Source organism: Temnothorax americanus, unplaced genomic scaffold, assembly GCF_048541705.1.
Source record: "Temnothorax americanus isolate GAGA-0224 unplaced genomic scaffold, ASM4854170v1 Scaffold71, whole genome shotgun sequence".
NCBI lineage: Eukaryota > Metazoa > Arthropoda > Insecta > Hymenoptera > Formicidae > Temnothorax > Temnothorax americanus.
In genome coordinates, this window is record NW_027509794.1 from 286,371 (window position 1) to 312,029 (window position 25,659).

Here is a 25,659-nt window from a genome sequence, read left to right on the forward strand (position 1 = left end):
AATGCAGCTCGCGACAATGCGTCGTCGGTTCGCGGAGTCGGATATGGAAACTCTACTTCTTGAGAATAATTCCTTCGACAATCTCTTCGAGTCATGCATCCGGTATTAACTCTTACATTAATCAAATCGTCACAACAATATTAACGCATAGAGATTTATAATTTTCTATTGTTGTAGAATGCCAAAATCCATATATAATTGTTATGAAATAACAGTGCAATTAAATTTTTCTAGATGTTATTCGAGCCTCTCTAAAAAGTGATTAAATTGATCAATTCCACAGAAAGGTACTACCTGCAAGTAAATACTACTTGTTCCAAGTATTTAAGTTTATATATCCGCAAATCTACCATAAAGTCATCACAAAAATAATTTACTATATATTTTACTCAAAACACATATTCTGGATCTTAGCAAGTCTATAGTACTTCAAACAAGAATATTTAATAATAAGAGAAATAAGACCGTTACGATATACAATCAAATTAGAGTAAATAGTATATTGTGCACCAAGGAAAGAAACACTGAAAAAAAAATTTGTTTATATTAAGTAAACATATTTATTTTAGTATTATTTCCTTGATTTAAAGAAATATTTTGTAACTTTATAAAAAATTTATTTTATACTTGCAAATATTTATTTAAATATTGGAAATATTTTTGTTTAACATTTTATTTTTTTTGTTTTTAAGTATACAAATTTTTAATTTAAATATTATTTTCTCAAAAACAGCAATTTGTTTTTTAACATGAAAAACATTGCCTATTTTAATATATATTAATAAAACAAATTAAATAAATATTTTATTAAATTTACGAACTAAATTTCTTTATTTAAAAAATTAGATATTTTGCTTTACTAAACATGCAATTATATTAATATAAATAAATAAAAGCTTAATAAAAAGAATAAGTTATTTCAAATAAATTAATGACAGAATATATTTAATTATTTTTTTCAAATAAGTAAATAAATTACTTGCACGTGAAATAAATATATTTTTAATGCAAACAAATAATTATATATAAAAATCTGTAATAATAAAAAATATAAAAATATATTTTCTTCAATAAAAGAAATAAAAGTATTATGATTTTAATAATTAATTTTCTTCAAATAAAATTTTTAATTTAAATAATATTTTCTTAAAAACAGCAATTTATTTTCTAACATGAAATAAATTGTTTTTTTAAATATTAATATCATAAATTAAATAAATATTTGATTAAATTTACGAACTGAATTTCTTTATTTAAAAAAATACATACTTTGGTTTACTAAACATGCAATTATATTAAAATAAATAAATTAAAGCTTAATGGAAAGAATAAGTTATTTCAAATAAAATAATGACATCTGAATATATTAAATTATTTTTTCAAATAAGTAAATTAATTACTTGCATATTGTAGGCTATTCGATAACGGCGACTGTATGCGTAGCGAGGTGGACAGGAAAACACAAGTATTTCTATAATGCTCTATATAATATATTTGCTCTTTGTACACGTCTGAATGCTATGACACCACGAGCTCTTCTGTTGTCACACAACGACCGCACGTAAGCGTGGCGCCCCGAGGCTCGCGCCAATCGGGAGCTGCCCTCTAGAAGGGCGGGAGCACGTCGCTCGTTCAAAGCCCACACACACACACACACACACACACACGCACACGCACACGCACACGCACACGCACACGCACACGCACACGCACACGCACACGCACACGCACACGCACACGCACACGCACACGCACACGCACACGCACACGCACACGCACACGCACACGCACACGCACACGCACACGCACACGCACACGCACACGCACACGCACACACACACAGCTTCTCATACATATAAAATAAATATATTTTTAATGTAGAAAAATAATTATATATATATATATATATATATATATATATATATAAATCTGTAATAATAAAAAATATAAAAATATATTTTCTTCAATAAAAGAAATAAAAATATTATGATTTAGTAAATGTTGGCGGGTGATAAATCAGAGTTTGTTTTATTCAGATTACTATATCAATTATGATTACAACGATTACACGTGGTCAAACGTGCGACGTCAGAAAGAGAACTGAACTAGAATCTATAAGTATCGAAAGTAGAATAGATACATTGATAAAAAAATATTTTTTGATGAAATAAATACATTACATTTAAATATTAAATATTTTGACTTAAATAAATATTTATTTGCGCGGCGAGAGAGTTTGGCTCGCGCCCGCTACGCGGCGCATCGCCAGTATCATTTTCGCGTAATTAAAATTTAACATCGATTCCTATAACTAGGGCCGCTCAGCAGAGTTTCTCCAATTCCAGTGTTCTCACACAGGGTCACCAGTCAGGGCGTGCTCACCCACATATATTATTCAATTTTCATTTATAAATCTGTATAATTCTTTTTTAGGTTAAAATTCTTATTTTTCATGTAGTGCTTTTAAAAATTATTTGTTCTAATTGATTCAAACATTTTCTTTTTTTGAAAAATGGGTTTTTTAATTTGAAAATATATTTTGTTGCTGTAGATTTATAAATTAACTTTTTTTTTACATAAAAAAAATAATTTATTTCAAAAATAATATCGTTTTTTAAGTAAACATGGTTTTCATTTAAAAATAAATTTTTTTATTTTAAAAATATATTTTATTAAAAAAAAAATGAGTTTTTATTTAAAAATATATTTTGTTATTGAAGGTTTATAAAATGTACTGCTTATTTAATTCAACTAACAATTTACTTAAAACAAAAAATTACTTTTTTAAAAGAAAAAACCTTAAACGGGCAATAAGAGCACAAGCGTGACGTTAAACCGCTAAATTTTATTCTCACAAGTCAAAATTAACGAACGTTTCGACCCTTCTTTGGGGTCCTCCTCAGCGTAAATCCTACATATAAAAATTAATACAAAAGTGGTCTGACGTCGCAAACATACATACAGATAGTCCACCGCCGTAAACAACAAATCATCGCTGGTCAGTTATGTTAGATGTGCACTCCGACACGTTCCAGAGTATCGTCGCATAAAAGCTTCCTGGTTGGAGCGCCAGGAAATTTTCTCAACCGGATGTAATGTCGTTGTCATTGTGACGCAACGCCTGTGGACAAAATTGGAGTACCGTCCTCTCTCAATATTCATACAGGAACACAATAGATAACACAATAGATATCAACCAAAGGAACTCACAGATTTAACATAATGTATAATAGTCAAGTCGCAACGCCCGTCAATCAACAGGGATCGGTGTGTCTCCGAGGCCATTCTGAACGTCCTCGGAGGACGTCAGACCACTTTTGTATTAATTTTTATATGTAGGATTTACGCTGAGGAGGACCCCAAAGAAGGGTCGAAACGTTCGTTAATTTTGACTTGTGAGAATAAAATTTAGCGGTTTAACGTCACGCTTGTGCTCTTATTGCCCGTTTAAGGTTTTTTCTTTTACATTATAGAGCCTTACTTAGTTATTTGTTACTTTTTTAACTTTAGTAATGATTTTTTTTGTTCAAAATAGCAGTTTTTTGGTTTAAAAATATACTTTCTTATTACTACTGTAGGAAAAAATCAAACCTTTTGATTCATTAAAAAAAAAAAATTTACTTATTTTAAACATTTGCATATATTTATTTGAAAAACAAAATTTCTTTTATTTTGTAATGCGTTTTATAGTTTAAAATATTAGTTATTCAATTGAAGTATATACTTTTTGTTTAATAAATAACATTTACTTACTTTAAAGAAATAATTTTTCTACATTAATAAATGTTTTTTTTCTTTCTAAAAATACAAATGTTTCAAATTATGAAAATAATTTTTTTGCAAATAGTCAAAACAATGGTTTTCTTGATTCAAATTTAATTTTCTTGAATCTAGCAATTTTTTTTTTTCAGTGAAGTAGCGTTTTTCAGACGAGTGTGAAGTTGGCCGCCCAAGCCTTCGGCTCGGGCGGCAAATCACACGAGTCTGAAAAAGCTTTCAACCCGAGATGCACACGATATTTTTCACAACACCTTTACGGAAATGTTCGACTTCCATGCCTAGAGAAGGGCGAGAGTGGCCAATTTTACGCTACTTTCTCTCCTTGGTGCACAATATACTATTTCGTTAAGTTAGGTTGGCGATACTAAAGTTAATTTATATGACTGCGAGTGGCGTCATATGTAATGACAGCCGATTCAATTGAACAGCATTGAAACTATGAGGTAAGTTTCATTTTTTATCTTTCTGATGTAATAGATTTCTTCCAAACTGTATTTCATAAGTAGAAATAAACTTAAGTAAATCATCGACAAGACATTTTGATTAATTCGTTTCTGGCGTGTGTCATGCTATAGTAAGATATTTGGTAAATCTGAAAGAGAGCTCACTCCTCTCCGATTTCGATGAAATTAGGCTCAATTGATGCGTTTTTGCTCAAAACGACCGAATCTGGCAAAAAAAAGCGTCGCTCTGCCCCGCGACGCGAGATATTAAACGTTAAAGTTAACTAGAATCAGGTTATGATTCCTATCATACTGACAAGATGCCGCAACACTGAATATGCCCCGCGGCCACATGCGCATGCTCCGTGGCCGCACGCGCAGCGAAATAGAAGTTGTGATTTTCGTTAAAACAGGGTACACACACGTGTGTGTGCCCTGTTTTAAGCAAATATTTTGTATTTAACAACATGTTAAATAATTTAAGTTGTGATTTCTTTAAAGCAGTACACACACGTGTGTGTGCCCTGTTTTAAGCAAATATTTTGTATTTAAAAACAAAAATATCACGCAGCATTGAGTAGAAGTTCTAAGAGACAAAGCATAGATCATACATATTCACAAATGCATCTTTGGAAATTCTTCTCCGAAGTTAAATTGTTGACTAAGCAATAATATTATATATATATTATATATATATATATATATATATATGTCGTAGGCTTATAGAAAAATCAGCCCGTTAACTAAAATCCTAGAAAAAGAGCCGGCTGTTAGCCTAACGGCCTGACACGCTTTTAGTCTAAAAGGCTGAATTTACTAGGCTATTACACTAATTCACGGTTCATTACTCTATTGGCCGGCATTTAGCTAAGTTCCTAGGATTTTAGCTAACGGGCTGATTTTTCTATGAGCCTATACGACATATATACATATGTCGTAAAAATGCATAGGTAACTTTGATAAGCCATAACTCGGCGAAAAAAATCGTACAGACTTAATTTTTTTTTTAATTTGCAGGGAAAAGTCCATATTTTACGATGGTTGCCATGATAATTACAAAAAAAATTCATTCTACTCCATAGAATGTGTCAAAAATATGCAATTTTTTGGAGATGTAACACGTCCTTACTTTTAGAAGAACGGCGGGAGTTGGGGAGGCTTAATTCAAAATCTAACAATGGTTCCTTAAAGTACAAACTTCACCCTTTAAAATAAATAAAAAAAAAATCTCAGATGACAATTTTTCGAGGAGTTATGCTTATTTGAAGTTGGGCAAATTTTTTACGTAAATTTTTGTTGCGATAATTTTGTTGCCCAATATATATAATACATACATCTTTTTTCATATTTAGATAGAGCGAGCCAAACTGAGTCGAAAAGTCATGTACCATTTTGCAATTTTCGCAATAGTTGACGAGTTAATAATGATTAAAAATCGACGTATTAGCCCGCCCACCGCTAAATCCAAGCGCGCGGCGAGATGCGGCCGCCACGCGGTCGGCGCGCGGGCAGTTGTTTACTACAAGCGGCGATGATTACGCACGAGCGACGCGTAACGCCGGGCCCCTGTCCTAAGCGATGATAGTTTCTCGCCTTTTTTAAATAGAAATAAAATTTTCTAACAACATAGAAAATTTTTTTGTGCGTACGTATGTACATATGTGTGCACATGCATACACAGGAAAATATCAATTCTACTGCTTAAAAAAGCGATTACTCGATTTACCTTTTTTTGTTAGTAAGTAACGGTTGTCTTTAAGCAAGAATATTTTCTTGATAATAGTTTTAAAATGTACAAATTTTTGAAAGAGTCTTTATTATGTACTAGAAAGAAGAATTTATACTCCTTCAAAGAACATAATAAAATTTTATCTAAGAAAAGTCAAAATAATAAATAAAATAATATGAGGACACTCGAGATTAAAATAGGAGAAGGCTATGAGGGTCAGACGCAGATCACAATGCGTAATATCAGAAATAAGTGATTTATTCGTCGTTTTGATACATTACATCGATCCGTACGTTTCGGCTCAGCTTTGAGCCATCTTCAGCGGTATTACAGAAATTAAGTTACACGTTCTCCGTACCGTACGGTGAGTTTACTGATTCAAAGTATCAGAAACATAGACCAATTGATCCATATCTGTAAATTTGTTCAATTAATGTTGAGATATTAAAAAGATCCCTTAGGAAACTCACCATTTGGTCTGAAAAACGTGGAATATAGAGCCATGTATACATAATCAATACTCTCTGCGAGAAGACTTGACGATCTTTATCGACACGACACATGCACAGCAATGATATGAAAGGTCTTGCAAGAAGAGGCATGTCGTAGGTCAACACACCGGCGAGGATTATAACAAAGCACGATTTGACACCGTCTCAAAATGACACGGATTTTTTGCATCATGCATATGTCACGGTTTTAAGCAAATTGTAATCCATGCTCATGAACTTTGGTCGTTGGCAAATCGGGGTTTTACTATTGTTACATGCAATATTGTGACGGTCTCAAATCGTGCTTTGTTATAATCCTCGCCGGTGTGTTGACCTACGACATGCCTCTTCTTGCAAGACCTTTCATATCATTGTGTGTCGTGTCGACAAGATCGTCAAGTCTTCTCGCAGAGAGTAGATATTCATTATGTACGCATGGCTCTGTATTCCATGTTTTTCAGACCGAATGGTGAGATTCCAATAAGGGATCTTTTTAATATCTCAACATTAATTAAACAAATTTACAGATATGGATCAATTGGTCTATGTTTCTGATACTTTGAATCAGTAAACTCACCATACGGTACGGAGAACGTGTAACTTAACTTCTGTAACTACTGCTGAAGATGGCTCAAAGCTGAGCCGAAACGTACGGATCGATGTAATCAAAACGACGAATAAATCAGTTATTTCTGATATTACGCACTGTGATCTGCGTCTGATCCTCATAGCCTTCTCCTATTTTAATCTCGAGGGTCCTCATATTATTTTATGTATTATTTTGACTGTTTTTTGATAAAATTTTATTATGTTATTTGAAGGAGTATAAATTCTTTTTTCGAGTACATAATAAAGACTCTTTCAAAAATTTGTACATTTTAAAACTATTATCAAGAAAATATTCTTGCTTAAAGACAACCGTTACTTACTAACAAAAAAAGGTAAATTGAGTAATTGCTTTTTTAAGCAGTAGAATTGATATTTTCTTGTGTATGCATGTGCACACATATATGTACATACGTACGCACAAAAAAATTTTCTATGTTGTTAGAAAATTTTATTTCTATTTAAAAAAGGCGAGAAACTATATTATCGCTTAGGACAGGGGCCCGGCGTTACGCGCCGCTCGTGCGTAATCATCGCCACTTGTAGTAAACAACTGCCCGCGCGCCGACCGCGGGGCGGCCGCATCTCGCCGCGCGCTTGGATTTGGCGGACGGCGGGCTAATACGTCGATTTTTAATCATTAATAAACTCGTCAACTATTGCGAAAATTGCAAAATGGTACATGACTTTTCGACTCAGTTTGGCTCGCTCTATCTAAATATGAAAAAAGTACCAAGAATTCTGGGGCACCCTGTATATACATATATCTATACATATATATAATACATACACATATGATCTTTCTCCAAATGCTTTCACCAATATTGTGTGTGAATTAATACCCTAGTTCCGTGTCCTCGTGAAAATTAACGTAAAATCTCTTCCTCGCGCCGACAACTCTTTCAACTAATCGCCAATTGCAATCGCTGAGTTTAGGTAGCGCGATATTAATATTGCGGACACGAAGTCAATCTCAATGATCGGAATGCGACTAGTCTTATAAAAAAAGAGAGACAGAGGACTCACCGCTGCCGTAGTGTCCGTGGTGATCATGACGCGGGTGACGTCGTTGCAGTTGTCATCGTCGTCGTCGGAGTCGCCCATGCGGTCGTCCAGCATACGTACAGCATCAGAAATAGACCAAAGAAGTGGATAGAACGTAGGATACAGGGAGAGGCAGGGTTTTAAGCGATAAGGATAATGATAAAAAGTAAGAACGATAAGGAGCAAGGATTGTTCGGGACGCGAGAAAGGAGAGGAAGAGAAACGTGTTGTTAGAATTATCTATTTCCGTACTAAAATATATATTTTGTCTCTTTTTATCGGGACATATTTGTCGCTATTATTTTGAAAGCATATATTTTATTACAATTTATTCCAATTAAATATTTCAATGTATCAATAACATGAAAATAACTCACAGTTGCGTGTACGTATTTACATTGATATTTTCTCATACTGTAATTGCTGTAATGTTTTAAGGGGTTAGGCCACCTTAAGGCTTTAAAAATCGCGTGATTGTTAGAAATTTTTTTTGGGAGAAACCATGAAATAACTGCAAAATCCAACTTATACACTTTATTATACATATTTCAAAGTATATAAAAAATTTTTCAAGTTAATATTTTTTCCAAAATGACGGCTCTAAACCCGTCAAAAGCAACATATATGTGTTTAATTTGATCCGCTCCGCGACGAGCAGTAGAAGTAGTCACCATTTGAGCATAGAACAAAACAAAAAAAAAGTTTATTACTACATGAAATTTGCTAGAGAAGTACATATTTTTAAAATATATATTTTTCAAAATATGGATTTTTGAAGAAATGATGAGCATTTGAAAGCATGCTGTCAAAAAATTTCATTTTTAGGTAACAAAATTCTGTATAAAATTCTTTATAACTTTGAAAATTGTTAATAAAACATAGAATCTGTATGTACTTTTTTAGATAATTTAGTTTTAAAGATGCTATCAAAATTTCAAGTTAATCGGTCAAAAATTGTTCGAGTTCTACTGCTCGCCAATTTGAAAAATGCAGTTTTAAGAAAAAGGGGTTTAAAGTTTTAAGTAACAATATTTTTTAAATAAAAACAAATTTTTTCGCATTGAGAACAATTGCACATTGTTTTTGACATCCTAAAAAATGTTTTAAGAAAAAATCAAAGGGGCACAGAGTAACATCTGTGCCGCAACCAACAACGCAGAATTACGTCAACTGTCATTATTTCATGCACTATCTCACTAGTTCTACGTCTTTAAAGTATTCAGTGAAGGACAGTTGATGTAACCCTATGTTGTTGGTTGCGGCTCAGTTGCTTACTGTACCCCTTTGATTTTTTCAGATATAAAATTTTTTTATAATTAAAAAAATATTTTACTATATTTATTTATAATTTATATATAAGCATCTAATACTATTTACAATTCACAGCTTATGCTGATTCTAAATTAATGTTAGTAAAAGTAAAAGGCGGTTATATCATTGTAGTTTTAATTTGGCTTATGAAAAAAATAAAGAAACTTAATTTGAATTAAAATTTTAAACAGAATAAATGTGGCCTTATAGAATAAATCACTTTTACTTCCAGTCAAATAATAAACAACAATGGAAATATTAATTGACTCTACTGGCCATTGTATTCTCCAAGACAATACGACCACGATTTGGTTTAATTATCGTCAAGACGTTCTTTTAATCAATATAAATTGATGTAATCTTTGATACTTATATATAAGCATCTCATTTAAATAATTAAATTTATTGCAAAAAATATTACCTCAGCCATTGTTGTTTATTATTTGATTGGCGAAGTAAAAGTGATTTATTCTGTTTGAATATACACCTTTGACTAAAATTTCGGTGTTTTCATCTTATATTATGCCTTTAAAAAATAATTTACTAATCAACCAAAATTGTGTTTCAAGTCTGACGATTTTTCGGCGCGTAGTTACTATGGTTGGAATAATATCGTTTAGTTTAATACAGGTTATTGCGATAAATATTATACCACATGCTTCAGTGGTCGAATTGGTACGACACCCATCACGGAATGAGGGAGGTTCCAGGTTCAAACCCTGGCTGAGGTAATATTTTTCGCAATAAATTTAATTATTTAAATGAGATGTTTATATGTAAGTATCAAAGATTACATCAATTTATATTGGTTAAAAGAGCGTCTTAACGATAAGCGAACCAAATCGTGGTCGTATTGTCTTGGCGATTATAATGGCCAGTGTGTAGAGTCGATTTATTTCCATTGTTAAAATTTTAAATTTCTTGCAGAAATCGGTAACCCCTTTACCGATTCTCGCTAAATTCAATACCAACCTTTCTTTAATGATACTCTATATAAGATTACATGTACAACTTATATACTTTTATGCATAAATCAGTATCCTCTTCACCGATGGACGCCAAATTCAGTATACCGACCTTCTTTTAATAATACTCTATCTATCAAAAAAATTCAGCTCAATATCTCAAAATTTATGAAAATTAGAGCAATCACGGAGATTTGTTAAGACAGAAATCGGTAACCCCTTCACCAATCTCCTCACCGAATTCAATACCAACCTTCCTTTAATGATACTCTATCCATAAAAAAACATCAGAGAAAGCTGGTTCTCTCTCTCTCTTTCTCTCTCTCTCTCTCTCTCTCTCTCTTAATTTGAAATCTAATTATTTGCTTATAATTGTTTGCCTTCCTCATAGAGGAAGCTTTTTAAGACTTTCGAGACTTTCGAGAGGAAATGAGACTCTCTATAAGCTATCTAATGATGTCATATTTATTATACTCTACGATTATTAGTTCTGAAGATATAAACGTTTAAAGTGTGAACGTTAAAGTGCTCCGGGGATGTTACCCCCTTTTACTCAACGCGGAGAAGGACGTAGTTCTACGCCTTTCAAGGTAGTCTAAAGCCCCTTGCACAATGCCAGGCAACAGGCAATATGAACAGGAAATAACCAAAAAATCGTTAATTACGTGTCTCACACGGGCGCAACAATACATATCACTTAGGTTGAGCTAAGTAACGTAATTTTGTGATATAATTTTGTTAAAGAAAAATAAAGCTACCATTCAAGTTGGATTTTTGAATTTGCAAAATACATTGCGTGTACTTGGCGCCTTTTTTTTTATCTTTTTTGAATCAGCAAATTACTTCCCGTAGCATTGACACAAACTTGCAAAATTCTCAAACTTCTTTTGTTTATAACTTTTAAAAAAGCAATGAGTGACGAATAAGACATGAGAAAAAGTTACTCAGGGTCATGTCCTTGACAACATATGTCAAGCTCAAGATCATCGGAGCTGGCTGACCTAATGTGTATTTTTACCATACATTTTATTCCTCTAGAATAATTGCTTATTCCCAAAAATAGATTATATTCTTGATGATGATAATTGATTCCTTTAATTTCTAAGTGGAACATTGCTGGGCTTCTTAGGAAGTTTTTGTGCGCAGAAGTACAGTTTAGAATATTAAAATTCTTGTGATCAGATGGATTCGAACCTGGTTCTTTGTGATTACGAGTCTGACACTTTATCACTAGACCACCTCTGATTATATTCTTAGTGTTGCAGTATTTAGTTTTTAAAAGTATTTCATATTTTTACCTAAAGAATCATGATAAACTAGCCTATAAAAATAAAAGTAATTACTTATTTTGAGATAACATTGTTTCTAAAAAAAATATATTTATTTCAAGCTGTGAGGCGTCTTATATAGGGCAAACTAAGAGACATCTCGAGACTAGAATCAAGGAGCATTGTAATGATATCAAGAAGCATTTCAGTAATCACTCTGTTGTGAGCAAACATAGATTACACAATAACCATAATTTTAAGTGGTCTAAGCCTAAGATTTTACACAAGGAATGTAATACGAAAAAGAGAGAGATAGCTGAAATGTTTTTTATAAAGAAACACAATAACATTATTAATCTTCAGAGAGATACAGATAATCTAAACGCAGTATACGACGGCGTCATCTCGTCAGTTTAATTGTTTATATTTGTTAGTTCTCTTGGCAACCTTTTGACTCCTTGATTCTTTTCCTTTGTTAGTGCTCAGTCTCCTGAGTACTTCCACTCGCACAATATCGCATATCGGAGAGTCTCAAACTTAAGATGCTTGGTGGTGGAATTTTAATATTTAAGACACGTAAGAATTGATTGTCGCATTTCTCTCTCTGTATATTGGTTTTATATAAGTGATTTCCCGTAGTTTGTGCTTTGTGACAATGCTGGGACATTCCCATGAACGCAAGGAGGTCTTGATTAACGTATGACGAGTTTTATTGATGATTAGGTAATGCTCTCTGTTTTTATGACTAATTTCTAATTTTATATTTTATGGTGTTACATCGCAATGTTCATATATTTCAGACGGCACTTGATAAGGGCTCTAAACGCCAGCCGAAACGTTGTGCATTTTTGTGTCATTTTAGCCAGGTAGTCGAGTAATAAAAAAATTGAATTTGTTTTTAATCACTGGCGGGATAAAGGTTTCTTTATAATATTTATTTCAATTAAGAACATGAATTTACATGAAGCATAAATAACTTTCTTTCTTCCAAAGTATATTTCGTTTAGAAGAAGTTTAGAAGAATCAGAAGAATTCTGTTTTGTGTATGTGTGTGTGTGTGTGTGTGCGCGCGTGCGCGCGTGTGCATAGAATTGAAATGCAATGGCTGTCCTAGCTTAAGTTTAATAAATATTCTCGCGTTAATATATCATCAAATATTTAAATTAATTCTACGTAGCTTTTCTTCGATAAAGTTTCGTAATATTCTTGAAAAAAGAATGTATTCTTCTTTTGAGCACAAAATGATAAGCTTTTCTAAGACTTGTGATATCAAAGGTTGAACTCCGAAAATGTCAATCGTTTTTTTTAAATATTATCGGCTTATATCTATCCTAGTATAACGTCTATTCTATTTCTATTAAGCTGACACAGCCGCGCCACTTTAGCACAATCAAATAAAACATGTACAGAAATTTAGTGCCCTTTGTTGCTAATTTGTTGCTCTATTTTGGATTTTGTTACTGTAGCCATTTCGGAAAAAACTGCAGTGGCTGTTCTAGCTTAAGTTTAAGTTAGCACAGCCATATAAAAAAATAAAAAAAATTAAAAAGCAAGGACATATATTTCTTTAGTGCTATTTTGTTGCTAATTTGTTGCTCCAGTCCCAAATTCGTTGCACCACCCCTACCATGAGAAAACTACCCCTAATTAATCCCATCTAACACAACACCTTAAAATTTTGATTTCAAACAATATCTTGACGGATTATATCATCTTTGTTGCTTCACATTTTCATCGATCCCGATTTTGTTGCTTCACCCCTATCATCAGAAAACTATGCCTAGTTATTTTTATCTAGCAAACACCTTAAAATTCCGATTTCAAGATTTATCTCGACTGATTATATCATCTTGATTTTGTCGCTTCACATTTTCATTAATCTCGATTTTGATGCATCCCTATTATCAAAAAACTACCCCCAGTTACTCCCATCTAGCACAACACCTTAAAATTCCGATTACATCGTATTACATTCGTTTTACGATTGTTTAATAACTGTCAAGGGAAAGGGCTGCAGTTCATTGTCAGAGTATTTTTTAAATGTGCCTCGATTCAAGTTCTCGAATAGAAGTAGTTGTACTTTGATGATTCTAGATAGCGTTATAATCGAAAAATGTGGGGTCGAGAGCTGAGTATGAGAGAGAGAGAGAGAGAGAGAGAGAGAGAGAGAGAGAGAGAGAGAGAGAGAGAGAGAGAGAGAGAGAGAGAGAGAGCCCGTGAAATATATATAATATATAATTCTCTTTTTCTATTTATCAAAGATTTATGAAAGTTATTTGTGCTGCTGTAGCTAAACTGAAGAATTACCAAAGTTATATACATTTCCGTTGTCCAACGTTACATTGACCATCATTGACTAGCTATTTATAAAGTAATAACGTTGGTAACATAGAATTAAATCGATAACTTGTACGGAAAAATGGGACAGGATGCATTTTTCTGTACGAGATTTCTATTCAAGAAATTCATCCGAGTTGCCTGTGTACACGATTCAAGTTCTAATAACTTTTCTCGGACCGAGGACTCGGACCGATTTCTAGTATCGTGTACACAAGGCTTAAGAACCACTTTGACCAAACTCAATCGTTGATTAAAGGGTTGCCAACATCACAAAATAATTAGTATGACCATTTGTATTTCTGGCGATATAGTCGTTCTGACCTAATCTTTCGTTACATGAGCATGGGGGTATGAGAAAAAATTGGAGGAGGGAAAGGGAGGGGAGCTGGCAAGAGAGTGCTGGGAGGAGGTAAAGAGGAGGGCGAAAAGAGGGGTGAGCAGGGGGGGATGAGAGGAGGAGAGAAAAGAAGCGGCGGAGAGCAGGGGCTGGAAGATAGAGGAGGTGGAGGAGCTGAGGGAGGAGGGGATGTGAAGGGGGGAGGACGTGCTTGAGAGAGAAAAGAGAATGCAAAGAGAAGAGAGGTGGAAGGAGATAGGGGAGGCAAAATTTAACAAGTGGTATGGCATGATAAAAGGGGAGGGGATACCGGAGTACTTAAAAAAGAACTGGGGAGAAAATAGGTGGCAGAGGGTGGCTAGATACAGGCTGGGAGGTGGTATGAGGGGGGTGAAACATTGGATGGCAGAGGAGAGAAGAGTGTGCAGGGTGTGTGGAGGGGGGGAGGAGACGTGGGAACATGTGTGGGAAGATTGTGCAGATTGGGGGGGGAGGGAGATCATGGCAGGGAGCGGTGGGGGAGGTATTGGGGGAAGAAGGGGAGGGGGAGAGATGGCTGAAGAAATTAGAGAGAGTAAGGGAGGGAGGGGGTGATGGAGGGGAGTGGGAGGTAGGGGAGGGGAGGAGTGAATGAGAGAAAGAGGAGGAGTGAGGAGTTTGTAAACGGAAACGGAAGTCCACAGAGATAGGGAATTTGCGAGCGTGTGTGTGTGTGTGTAAAGATAGGTAGGGCGATTAGTATGTAAGGTTAAATGTAAGATAGGCTAAGGTAGGTTAAGTGAATGTAAAGGGTTGGGAACGTCCCTACAAAACGCCTTGCAACCCTGAGGGGAGTCAATAAATATATCTATCTAATCTTTCGTTAAATATCTTTTCGTGTATTGTAGAAAAGAAAGATATGTAACCAAAAAATTAAGTTAGGACGATTATATCGCCAGAAATACAAAGGGTTAGGTCACACTAATTATTTTGTTTTGTTGGCAACTCTTTAATCAACGATTACATTAATCGAAGTTTGGTCAAAGTAGCCTTAAAGCAACATAATCATAGGAACATTTGGGTTTTTTGGATTTTGGGAAACATTTTTGGATAATGCGACTGTACCTGCGATTGTGTCACTAGTAACTGAATACCACAGCCACATTGAAAGAACATTTGTTCCTGTTGCAACTTGTTGACGCGTATTGCTAGTTTTCCTTTCATCTTTACCACTTTGAATGGAAACACGCAACAAACGACAATTTTTGTCGCAGGCAACAGAAACATAAAAGAACTTCAAGAAACATTCGGCAACAACTAGCAACTTTTTTAAAAAACATGGAACATCAACAAAAAGGTGCTCGGTGTTGCTCCAATGGAGAAGCAGCTTTAAAAAAATATTTTTGTTGAAGAAAACTATTGCTTAAAACAAGTAATTACTACTTAAAACAAGTAAAATAAAAAAAATAATTGCTTTTATTGGCTGTAAAATAAAATTTTTTTATGTGTATACAGTGCTGAATACACCGAATATATCAAGTATGTAACTTTCGTGTCAGACCTCGTCCTATCGCGACCAACTGGAAACAGACGTCCATGAAAATAGCAGTGTCTTATCTATACAGGACCAATGCAACAGGCAATAACTATACAATCTTATCTTTATAGGAAACTAATCGGGTGATGTATGCAAGTAACATGAATAACTACGAACACCAACGAGCGAGGTCAGAACCTGCAAAACGACCTACAAAGCTCAATTTCAAGACAATGTTGAGATATTTAGATACAAAATAACCTGGCTACTTTCATTTAAAAGACAAACTTTGATATATGTTATACTAGGATTTAAGAATTTTACGATGTGGATTTAGATATTTATTATTCCCGTAGTGTTTTTTCCAAATCTTTAGAAGCACTTTTGGAATCAATTCTGAGATTTTTAGACATTCTTCAGTAAATAAAAATTATTAAATATAATAACTAAAAATAACGAAATAACTAAATGAATATCCATCTTACACTGCAATTAGAAATACGATATTTCTATGCTAAATTATTGACGTTCTCGATAGAAAACGATAGATAATACGTTCACAATAGATAATATAATAAAATAATTATTGGCAACGCGCGAGCACGCGAGTAAACAAAGATGGCTCCCGAAAGGAGGGAGTGTAAGAGTCATCATTTTTCCTAAAAAAACATACCTGTAAAACATGTTTTGCCATCTTATTTGAGGTTGAAATAAGAAGGAAACAATGTTTATTTAACCAGGAAACTGCGTGAAATATTTTAGAAACTGTAATGAATATTTTTAAAACGTCTGTCAAAATAGCTGCGTTTGAGCGATTTAATAAAAGATGAAAAGTTTTAAAACAAGCACAACATTTCTATTTAATGAATTATGTACCACAAAATTATATAGGAATGCTGTACATATAATAAATACGAGCGCGTTCACAATTGCTCATATGTGCACTCATCATATGTAAATACATTCATATATATCTTTGTCAAAAATGATACACATTTTAAACACCGATTTTTACTATCCACGCGCGCACAAACACGCACACACGTACAACCACGTACAACGCTCGCACGCACGCACGCAAGGTAACAGAGTCTTTATTTGTCTGCAATATGCATGCGCCGATATCGTCCATGTATTATTGTATGTTTTAAGCGAGGAACACAGACTTCTGAATAATTCTAGAGTTTTCGTTAAGTTAAACAAATAGTTCTGACCATTAAAGCACAAACAATGAGTCCGAACAAACTGACACGCCATATACAGCGTCTCACTTTGTCCTACCCGAGTTTCGTCACTATATCTTGTCAGATTTTGCGAGATCTATAGTTCTATAAGAGTTCTATAAAGAATTCTGCCATATAAAAGCAAAAAATTAATTATAAGGCAATATAGATAAAATTATAATGTAACAAGCATATCGAGTTGAGACAGCAGTTGAAATCTCGGAGTTCCGGCTTATATAAAATATTTTTTATATAGTTCTGAGCATATTGAAACATTTTCTGAAGAGTTCCGAGCGTTAGGACCTTTGTGTTATATTTTAAAAAATTAAGGCTCCTGGGTAGTCACCGCGGCCATATTGAATTTCTTGCTATCGAGGCGAGAAATTACCTTATGTTTGTTATGTATATTATGTTTATGTTGCGGTATTTTCCGAAATAAAAAGACATTTCAATAAAAAATCACTATAGATCGTTTCAGCACACTTCTAAAATTTAACGGATACTATCTTTTTCCCTCGACAATAAACAAACAGCCATAAAACGAAGCCTAAACATACGGAAAAACAAGCCATTTGACAACTATCGCATAGCGTCTTACTCTATTCTCTCTAAGTTCGGCTCTTGGGTAGTATTAATTTATTTTATTATCATACAACATTGCTATTATAGTGCCAGGAACTCTTTAGAAAATGCTTCAATATGCTCAGAACTATGTAAAAAATATTTTATATAAGCCGGAACTCTAAGATTTTAACTGATGTCTCAACTCAATATGCTTATTACATTGTAATTTTATCTTTAGTGTCTTATAATTAATTTTTTTGCATTTATATGGCAGAACTCTTTATAGAACTGTTATATGGAATTATAGATATCGCAAAATCTGATAAGATATAGTGGCGGAACTCGTGTAGAACAAAGTGAGACGCTGAGACCTGACGCGTTTTTGGCAACCATTTGTTTAACCTACATATCAGAAACTCTAGAACTATTGAAAAGGAAGAACTCCCAATAGTTTGTGAGTTTTCGCAAAATGAGATGCTAGATTCACATACACCTTTTAAGTTAGAACGCCCATTAAAATTTGTTTATGCAACCTCGTTAGATTTAAGTCATTACTATATATTAATAAATGCTAACAGTTAATGGAAATTAGCTCGCTCTCGCGCGCGCGCGCACGCACACACACACACACACCCACCCTTTCTTTTTGTAAAGAAACACCCCTGTTGCAAAAGACCGATAGAAACTTCTAGACAACGATAGAAAGTCTATCAGCTTCCATCTGGTTTATCAGTACAACAAAATTGAGACTGACAATTAATTTGGATTTATCAAAATCTATGAGCACGCGGATAATCTGTGATGATAATCACTATGAGCAGGATAATCTGTTACCGGATGTATCCGATTCGGTTACCAAAACGGTAATTTGTAGAGAATGACGCGTCTCTTGCTTCTCACTTACCACTTCGCTGCATCGTCGTTCCGCTGGAGCGTCACAGCGGCTCATCGAGCATAATCCTTCGTTCGTGGGTTATGCGGATGAACAGCCACCAGTCATCAGTGCGTTTCCTCACATACTACACACCAACACTCGCGAGACGCGACAACGCGAAGCAATGCAAGGCAACGAGATACAACGAGACGCGGCTACCAGGCGATCGAATCGGACGCGACGCGAGCGCGACTCAGCGCGAGAATGAGCGAGAATGCAGACACAGTATATACAGTAGCGCCAACTCTCTGTCGGCACCTTTGATGTTAGTGTTGGCCAAAATGAAGTGCGCATGCGCGAAATAAAGCAGTATTCTGTCTCACTTCTCTCTTCGTCATCTCTCTCTTTCCTACTCGTTTAGTCCATATTGAGGTTAATTTAACGCAGTTGGCGCGAGATACAACCGTGTCTGTTAGTTTCAATAAAAATTATGCAGAATTATTGTTAACAATGTACATACAATGTCATGCAATGCGCGCGTAAAAAAATAAAAGAAATTAAAATATTAAAAAATATTACATATATAATAGATAAATCCGTTAATATGATGCAAAATAATGATATATAAATACTAATATATGAAATATTATACTAATAATAACACACACACAGTATGTTATATATATAAATAAATAAATAAATAAATAAATATATATATATATATATATATATATAATATGATAAGTCAGGAATAAATGTAAAATATAAGTATATAACATATATAATATATAGAATAATTTTCTCGCATAAAAGTATACACACAAAGAAAAAAATTATGTAAACATTTTAAATTAATATAACATTTTTTAGATTAAAAATGTATACATTTATATATTTTTATAAAATATGTCACATTTTACAATATATTATTTATTAAATATATTATACATTTTGTGTGTGTGTGTGTGTGTGTGTGTGTGTGTGTGTGTGTGTGTGTGTGTGTGTGTGTGTGTGTGTGTGTGTGTGTGTGTGTGTGTAGTAATAAACTCAATTTTTTAATGATACAATAATATGTGGTCAATATATATTGATGAAATTTTTACATTTTATTTTATAACATATATGTAGATACATTTTTACAAATAATGAATATATATTATTGAAAACTTTACTGATAATGATAAGCTATTGCACAAAAGAATAAATTGCATTAATAATATTAAAAACTTATTAATATTAAAAACTAAATATATGTATAATTCGCACATTGTAATACTAATAATACATAAACTTCTTCAGCTTCTTTTCACCAACTTCTCTCATCTATCTGTATATCTCAGCTACTTGATCCACCTCGATACAAATCGAAAAGAGAGACAGACAAAAAGCAAAAATAATATAACAATAGTAATAACAAATAAAGGGCGGCGGTGTGGTCTAGTGGTAGAGCGCCAGACTCGTAATCTGAGGAACCAGGTTCGAGTCCACTAGAGCCATATATGTAGCATGGAAAAGTTTTTTTCCGAAAAACCGCGCCCCTCCGTGCAAGATGCGGAGAAAACTGGGCTCCGTCTTTCGGAAGAGACGTTAAAGGCTGATCTACAATGTGCTCTTTGCTTTCTGTTTTTTGCTCTTAACCTCTTTGCGACTATCCCGTATTTTGCAATTCCGTCGCGTAACGTGATGTTTTTTGTCTCTTCTGAAGTTCGTTAATTTTTATCTTAGGCGACAGAGAACAAAAAACATCGCGTTACGCGACGCAATTGCGAAATACGGGATAATCGCAAACAGGTTAAGAGCAAAAAACAGAAAGCAAAGAGCACATTGTAGATCAGGCTTAAACCGTTGGTCCAAAGCAGGAAACAGTTAAGGTAGTGAATGCATGAATTGGAGGTTAGGATTGGGTACGTCCCTTCAAAACGCCTTTTAAAAGGCCTCTTGGGGTATATAATATATAAAGTAAAATTCTTTATCTTAGTAATAATAAATATAAATATAAGAATATGTAATTACATAAATACTTATAAAAACAAGGCTAGATACAGATATAAAGTAGAGATCAAAAAGGATTTTTCTATAAATGTAGAATATTTATAAGTTTTCTATGTTTCCTCTTACTTTATTTCTTAGTATCTTCCGAAAGCATACGCAAAAATAATTTAATAAAAAATAATTTAGGAAAATGTGGACATGGCGGTTCAAAAATTATATTTTGCACAAGCTGAAATAAGTAACTGCCAATATTTTTCTGAAAAATTTTTTTTTCAAAATTTGTCACAAATATTTCTTCTAACTTATGTAGGTATATATAAACAGAAATCATCGCTTGCTACATTTAAGCTCCCGAACATGTTTGTTTTATTGTTTTCATAAGCTCGAAATGAAGAATATAACGTTAATTGTATCATCAAAAGTAGCCTTGCTTTTATTTACAAATCTATACATGTATTACATGAATGTATTTCTAAACATTTTTTTATTAGGTACCCACATTCATATTTAAATGCATTTTCTTCTGGCAGATCCATTGTATAATAATCATGATTTGGGATGTCTAAAATTGTACACGTTGAAGATGGAACAGATTCAGATACGGTAGATGAAGTAGAATTTGGTGTCCCAATTAGACTTAACATATCATCTTTATCTGAAGCACAATTTTGCGTATCTGGATGTTTCAGAAATGTTATACTGAACAGTTTTTTGAAAGCGCGTAAAAATTTTATAGGTGTTGGATTTAAAGAATTACCACCTTGTTGTCTAATCGAACCAAAAAAATTTTCCCCTATATATACGTATATATTTTTTTCATTTGACACATCTTGTGGTTTCGTACAGTGTCCATTGACATGTGTTGTTCAATGCTCAAAGCGTGGCACTCATCATTGTCCATTATTGTGCTTCTGGAAAAAAGTTGATTTGAGTTATGTGTTAATTTAAATTTAATTTTTCTAATATTTTTATAATAAATGCAAAAATATAGCTTACATATTATTGTTTTCATTTTCCATTGATACTACATCTGTTGATACTGTAGAAGCTGTAGTACTGCTGTAAAATAATATATTTTTAATTATTTTATATTACTATCAAAAATATATTTTCAAGTATCAAAACTAGATTTTTCCAAATAAAGAGTAATTAAAACTAATATAAATGAAAACTTACTTATTATTGGTAAACTCTAAACATCTTGTTGGTACAACATCTGGATGAAGGCGAGCTCGACTTTTGACGATTTTATACTGATTTTCTTCAAAATGTACATGGCACAATCGACAATTGCGGTGAGCATACTCGGGGCCTTTTGGTATTAAATCCAATCTTCTGCATGCTTGAACCCATGCCAACCACCTGTATATGTCAGAATAATTAATTAAATTACGCAAATAATGAAATAATGATGTAAACAATTATTAAAATAGTATTGTACCTATCATGTTCTTTTGGAAAAAGGAAGAAGTGTCGTTTTTCCACATTTATGGTGCTCATACATCCTGTCACTGCACACCAATGACTTTCTTTTTTAACGCTTTTAATAGTTTTTTCCATTTTCTAATTCCTTCTCGTAGCAAAAAAAATCTGAAACAAAACTAAGATCAAAGTGCTCTCAAAGAAAAGGAAACCTGTATAAAATTTATACAGGTTAACTTTCCTTTCTATACTTCCAATACACAAATCACTTCACAATCACTTCACAAATCTCTTCACAATCACACACTTTACAATCACACAATTTACACAATTTTTTTCCGACTTTTATCAAGTCACTCTATAGCTGTCTATAGCACTTTAACGCCTTAGGCATTTAAATGTGCCTCTAAATTCGTAAGAAAAAGAAAGACAGTAAGAAGAAAAGAGACAGAGATAGTGCTTTATTTTGCGCATGCGCAATCTGTTTTGGCCAACACAAAATCAGAGAGGAGTTGCGCTACTGTAAGGCCCGGACACATAGAAAAACTTAAGCAGTAAAGGTGCGAATTCATGAGACGCTCGTTTCAGCGTATCGCGAGATCACGTGATTTCGATCTGACGCTAGCGTCAAGCACAGAAAGCTGGATTTTCTCAGCTTCAAGCGTCAAAGCCAAAGCAGCGCGAAGACGCCGAAATTTTGACGCTGTTTTCCTTTTCATGAATTTCAATTGACGCCGGTGTCACGTGTGGTCATGCGACCTTCTTGCCGCTGAAAATGAGCGTCGAGCGTCAGCATGAAAAAGCACCTTAAAACTCAAGCAGTAAGCAAATCAGCCAATCACAGTCAAGAACTTAAGGCACGGCCCTAAGCGGTAGCGAATCCATACCGTTGATTTCTTACTGCTTAAGTTTAATGCTGCGTTCCCACTATACGCGTCGCGCGTCGCGTCACGACGCCGAGTCAAGAGTTATTCAATCAAAACGTTTTATTTTACGACGTCATTTCCGACAAGATCTTGCGTTGAAAATAACGTCATAAAATAAAACCAAAATCGATTTCCCGAAGATAGATTTGATGCGTCTTTGAAAAAAAAGCCTTCCGAAAAATACGCGTGATTCATTACCAGTAATCTATCCTCTGCACTCAATGAGCGTACTGCCAATCCGATGGCCTGATGTCGAATTGAGAACTGATCCCAGTTCTCTCTTAAATCTGTAAGACGCGTGTGCACCATATGCGGCGTAATATTGGATCGTCCAACACTAATTAAGTTATCACTCGTTTTTTCAATTATGCCCATCATGGTGAACTGAATTTCAAAATGATTCTCAACATGACTGAGTCTCATCTTGAGGCCGTACACTGGTATGTAAAAATGCCCGATCTGGAGTTAGATTTTCTATTGGCAGCGGGGCCATTAATTGCTGTGTTCTTTTCTGACGAAAGCGGGCGCATCGAACGCATTTAAGAATAAAGGAACGGATAGGAGCTCGTTTTCCCATTATCCAGTATTCTGTTTGAATAAAATTAGTAGTTAATTGCGTACCACCGTGCATAGTACGCAAGTGTGCATCAGCGATAATTAATGCAGTAAAGCGTTTGTATGCAGCAATAAACGCATCAGTAGAATAGTCGGTCACAAGTTCTAGATGAATGGCCGAGGTAGAGTGACAAACAAATAACGCTATATATGCCTTGTACGTCTTGGCATTTCGTCCCTTCCAGGTCTTAAGAACGAACGGTCCTGCGTAATCAGCGCAAGATCTTGTCGGAAATGACGTCGTAAAATGAAACGTTTTGATTGGATAACTCTTGACGCGGCGTCGTGACGCGACGCGCGACGCGTATAGTGGGAACGCAGCATAAGTTTTTCTATGTGCCAAGGCCTATACTGTGATTAGAGTTCTATATAAAGAGAGAAGCGACATTGATGTCAGAACTTCTGATTGGTAATCTGATTCGTATTCTGATTGGATATTCCCTCCTAAGTTAGCAGCCATATTGGGACCGGAGCTGACCACGATCTTACATACGTATGTATGTACAACTGACATAGTTAGGTTAGGTGAAATCCAAGAGGCCGAAAGAGAAAAAGGACTGGTTAGATTATAATATTAAAATAATTATTGTTGTAAATAGACAGTCATATATATAACCCATTTGATTTATATCGGTTCTTATCTTTTTTACAGTTTTAAATATTAATTAATGATAAATAAATATGGTAAAAAGGTGCGAAGTTTCTGGCTGTCCTGTTAGGCAAGGTAAAGGGTTACGATTATTTTATTTTCCAAAATGTGAAAAGCGACGTTTACTTTGGCAATCTTGGATAAGAGTCAACCGACCTGGATGGAGCCCTAAAACGAATAGCCGCATATGTGAGGTAATTACCTAATTATCTTTATGTCACCATATGACATTCTGCTGTGATATGATTTTACGTTTTGAATAATGTAACATTTCTATTATTTTGTATATTTATTTTCAGTTGCACTGTATATTTGGGAAGCGCTCACTTCCTAACAAAATAGAAAAATATTAATGTTCAAATACATTATGATCTTATTGGAATAATGCATTCAATAAAATTAGAATCGATTGTATATATACAATACGTCATTTACCTCTTTGCATGACATTTTCAATTTTCACCATCAATTATCACTCAATCACCACATTTATTCAATAAAAAACATGAAGAGAATAAAACTGCAACATGTATTAAACATGTGTATCGAACATTTTAACTTCACGCTGACGGAGTATGTTTATATATATTAAATGGAGTTTGATGTTTGATGATATGGAGCGGTCCCAATATGGCGGTGCTGGAGGTGATGGTGGGGATGCGAAGTCTGTAGTGGGGGTTCGATGTCGCTTCTCTCTTTATATAGAACTCTAATGCCCGATCTACAATAGCTGTAGTAAGCTGTAGTAAGCCTCAAGCCGTAAGAAATTGACCAATTACAGGCAAATGTGAGGAGAATAATCGACTGTGATTGGTCAATTTCTTACATCTTGAGGCTTACTACAGCTTACTACAGCTATTGTAGATCGGGCATAACTGTGATGCAGACGCTCCGCTCCGGCCATAGACATGTTATATCTAGACCGAGCATATGCTCAAATTTGAGGAGTGACCACTGAGCATGCGCATGTAGCCACAGGACATGGTCACAGTATAACCATACCCAGTAGCGACACTCAGCCGTCCGACCCGGAATAAAATTTTAGTGCGCATGTGCGAGTCCGTACATCTCACAACATGGTTGCGCCCAGTTGCGTCTCGAACATCGTAGGTAACCTCAACCTCCACAGTTTTATGACATATTTTTTATTTGAATAAATTGTGTCTTTTTATTAGTGATAAGAAAATTCCGGGTGTGACGTGCTACATTAAAATGAAGTTAATGAAGAGAGGTGGATATAGTTGTGCCATGAAGAATTGTTCAAATATTTCTGGGCGTGAATCTGGTCCCAGTTTTTTTCGTTTTCCAAAAGACCCAGATAGGTAAAAATAATTTCCATTAGCGGATTTGTTAATTGAATTATATATCAAGTGTTTTTTCATTAATATTTTATACAAAACATCTTTCAGAGCAAAATTGTGGTTGGAAAAATGTGGTCGCGAAATTAACACGTCACCAGAAAATTTATATAAAAATTACAAAGTTTGTGGTGATCATTTTAAATCGTCGATGTTTTTAAACGATTTGAAAAACAGACTTCAACCACATGCAATCCCCGAACAAA

General features: G+C 34.2%; 2 protein-coding genes across 4 annotated transcripts in view; both read right to left on the reverse strand.

Annotated features, from left to right (window-relative positions):
* Window positions 1-18,770, reverse strand: part of Pnut (septin 7-like protein pnut) — a 118,681-nt gene extending 99,911 nt beyond the window's left edge. Inside the window, exon 1 of the mRNA XM_077422606.1 lies at window positions 18,522-18,770. Within this exon, the coding sequence (XP_077278732.1) occupies window positions 18,522-18,566 (45 nt within the window). The 5' untranslated portion in view covers window positions 18,567-18,770. The remainder of the gene's footprint in view (window positions 1-18,521) is intronic.
* A 1,312-nt stretch (window positions 18,771-20,082) lies between these two features.
* Window positions 20,083-22,845, reverse strand: LOC143906479 (52 kDa repressor of the inhibitor of the protein kinase-like). 3 transcript variants are annotated; one of them, XM_077422621.1, is made up of 5 exons: window positions 21,925-22,844; window positions 21,660-21,845; window positions 21,480-21,542; window positions 21,244-21,394; window positions 20,083-21,159 (listed from the first exon to the last, which is right to left on the reverse strand). In XM_077422621.1, the coding sequence occupies exons 1-4, from the start codon at window positions 22,041-22,043 to the stop codon at window positions 21,277-21,279; spliced, it is 486 nt and encodes a 161-aa protein (XP_077278747.1). In that variant the 5' UTR covers window positions 22,044-22,844; the 3' UTR covers window positions 20,083-21,159; window positions 21,244-21,276. The 3 variants fall into 3 exon arrangements, with proteins under 3 accessions (XP_077278747.1, XP_077278748.1, XP_077278746.1); XM_077422622.1 differs by having other exon boundaries at window positions 20,083-21,391; window positions 21,925-22,845; XM_077422620.1 differs by having other exon boundaries at window positions 20,083-21,394.
* Window positions 22,846-25,659: the final 2,814 nt, after the last annotated feature.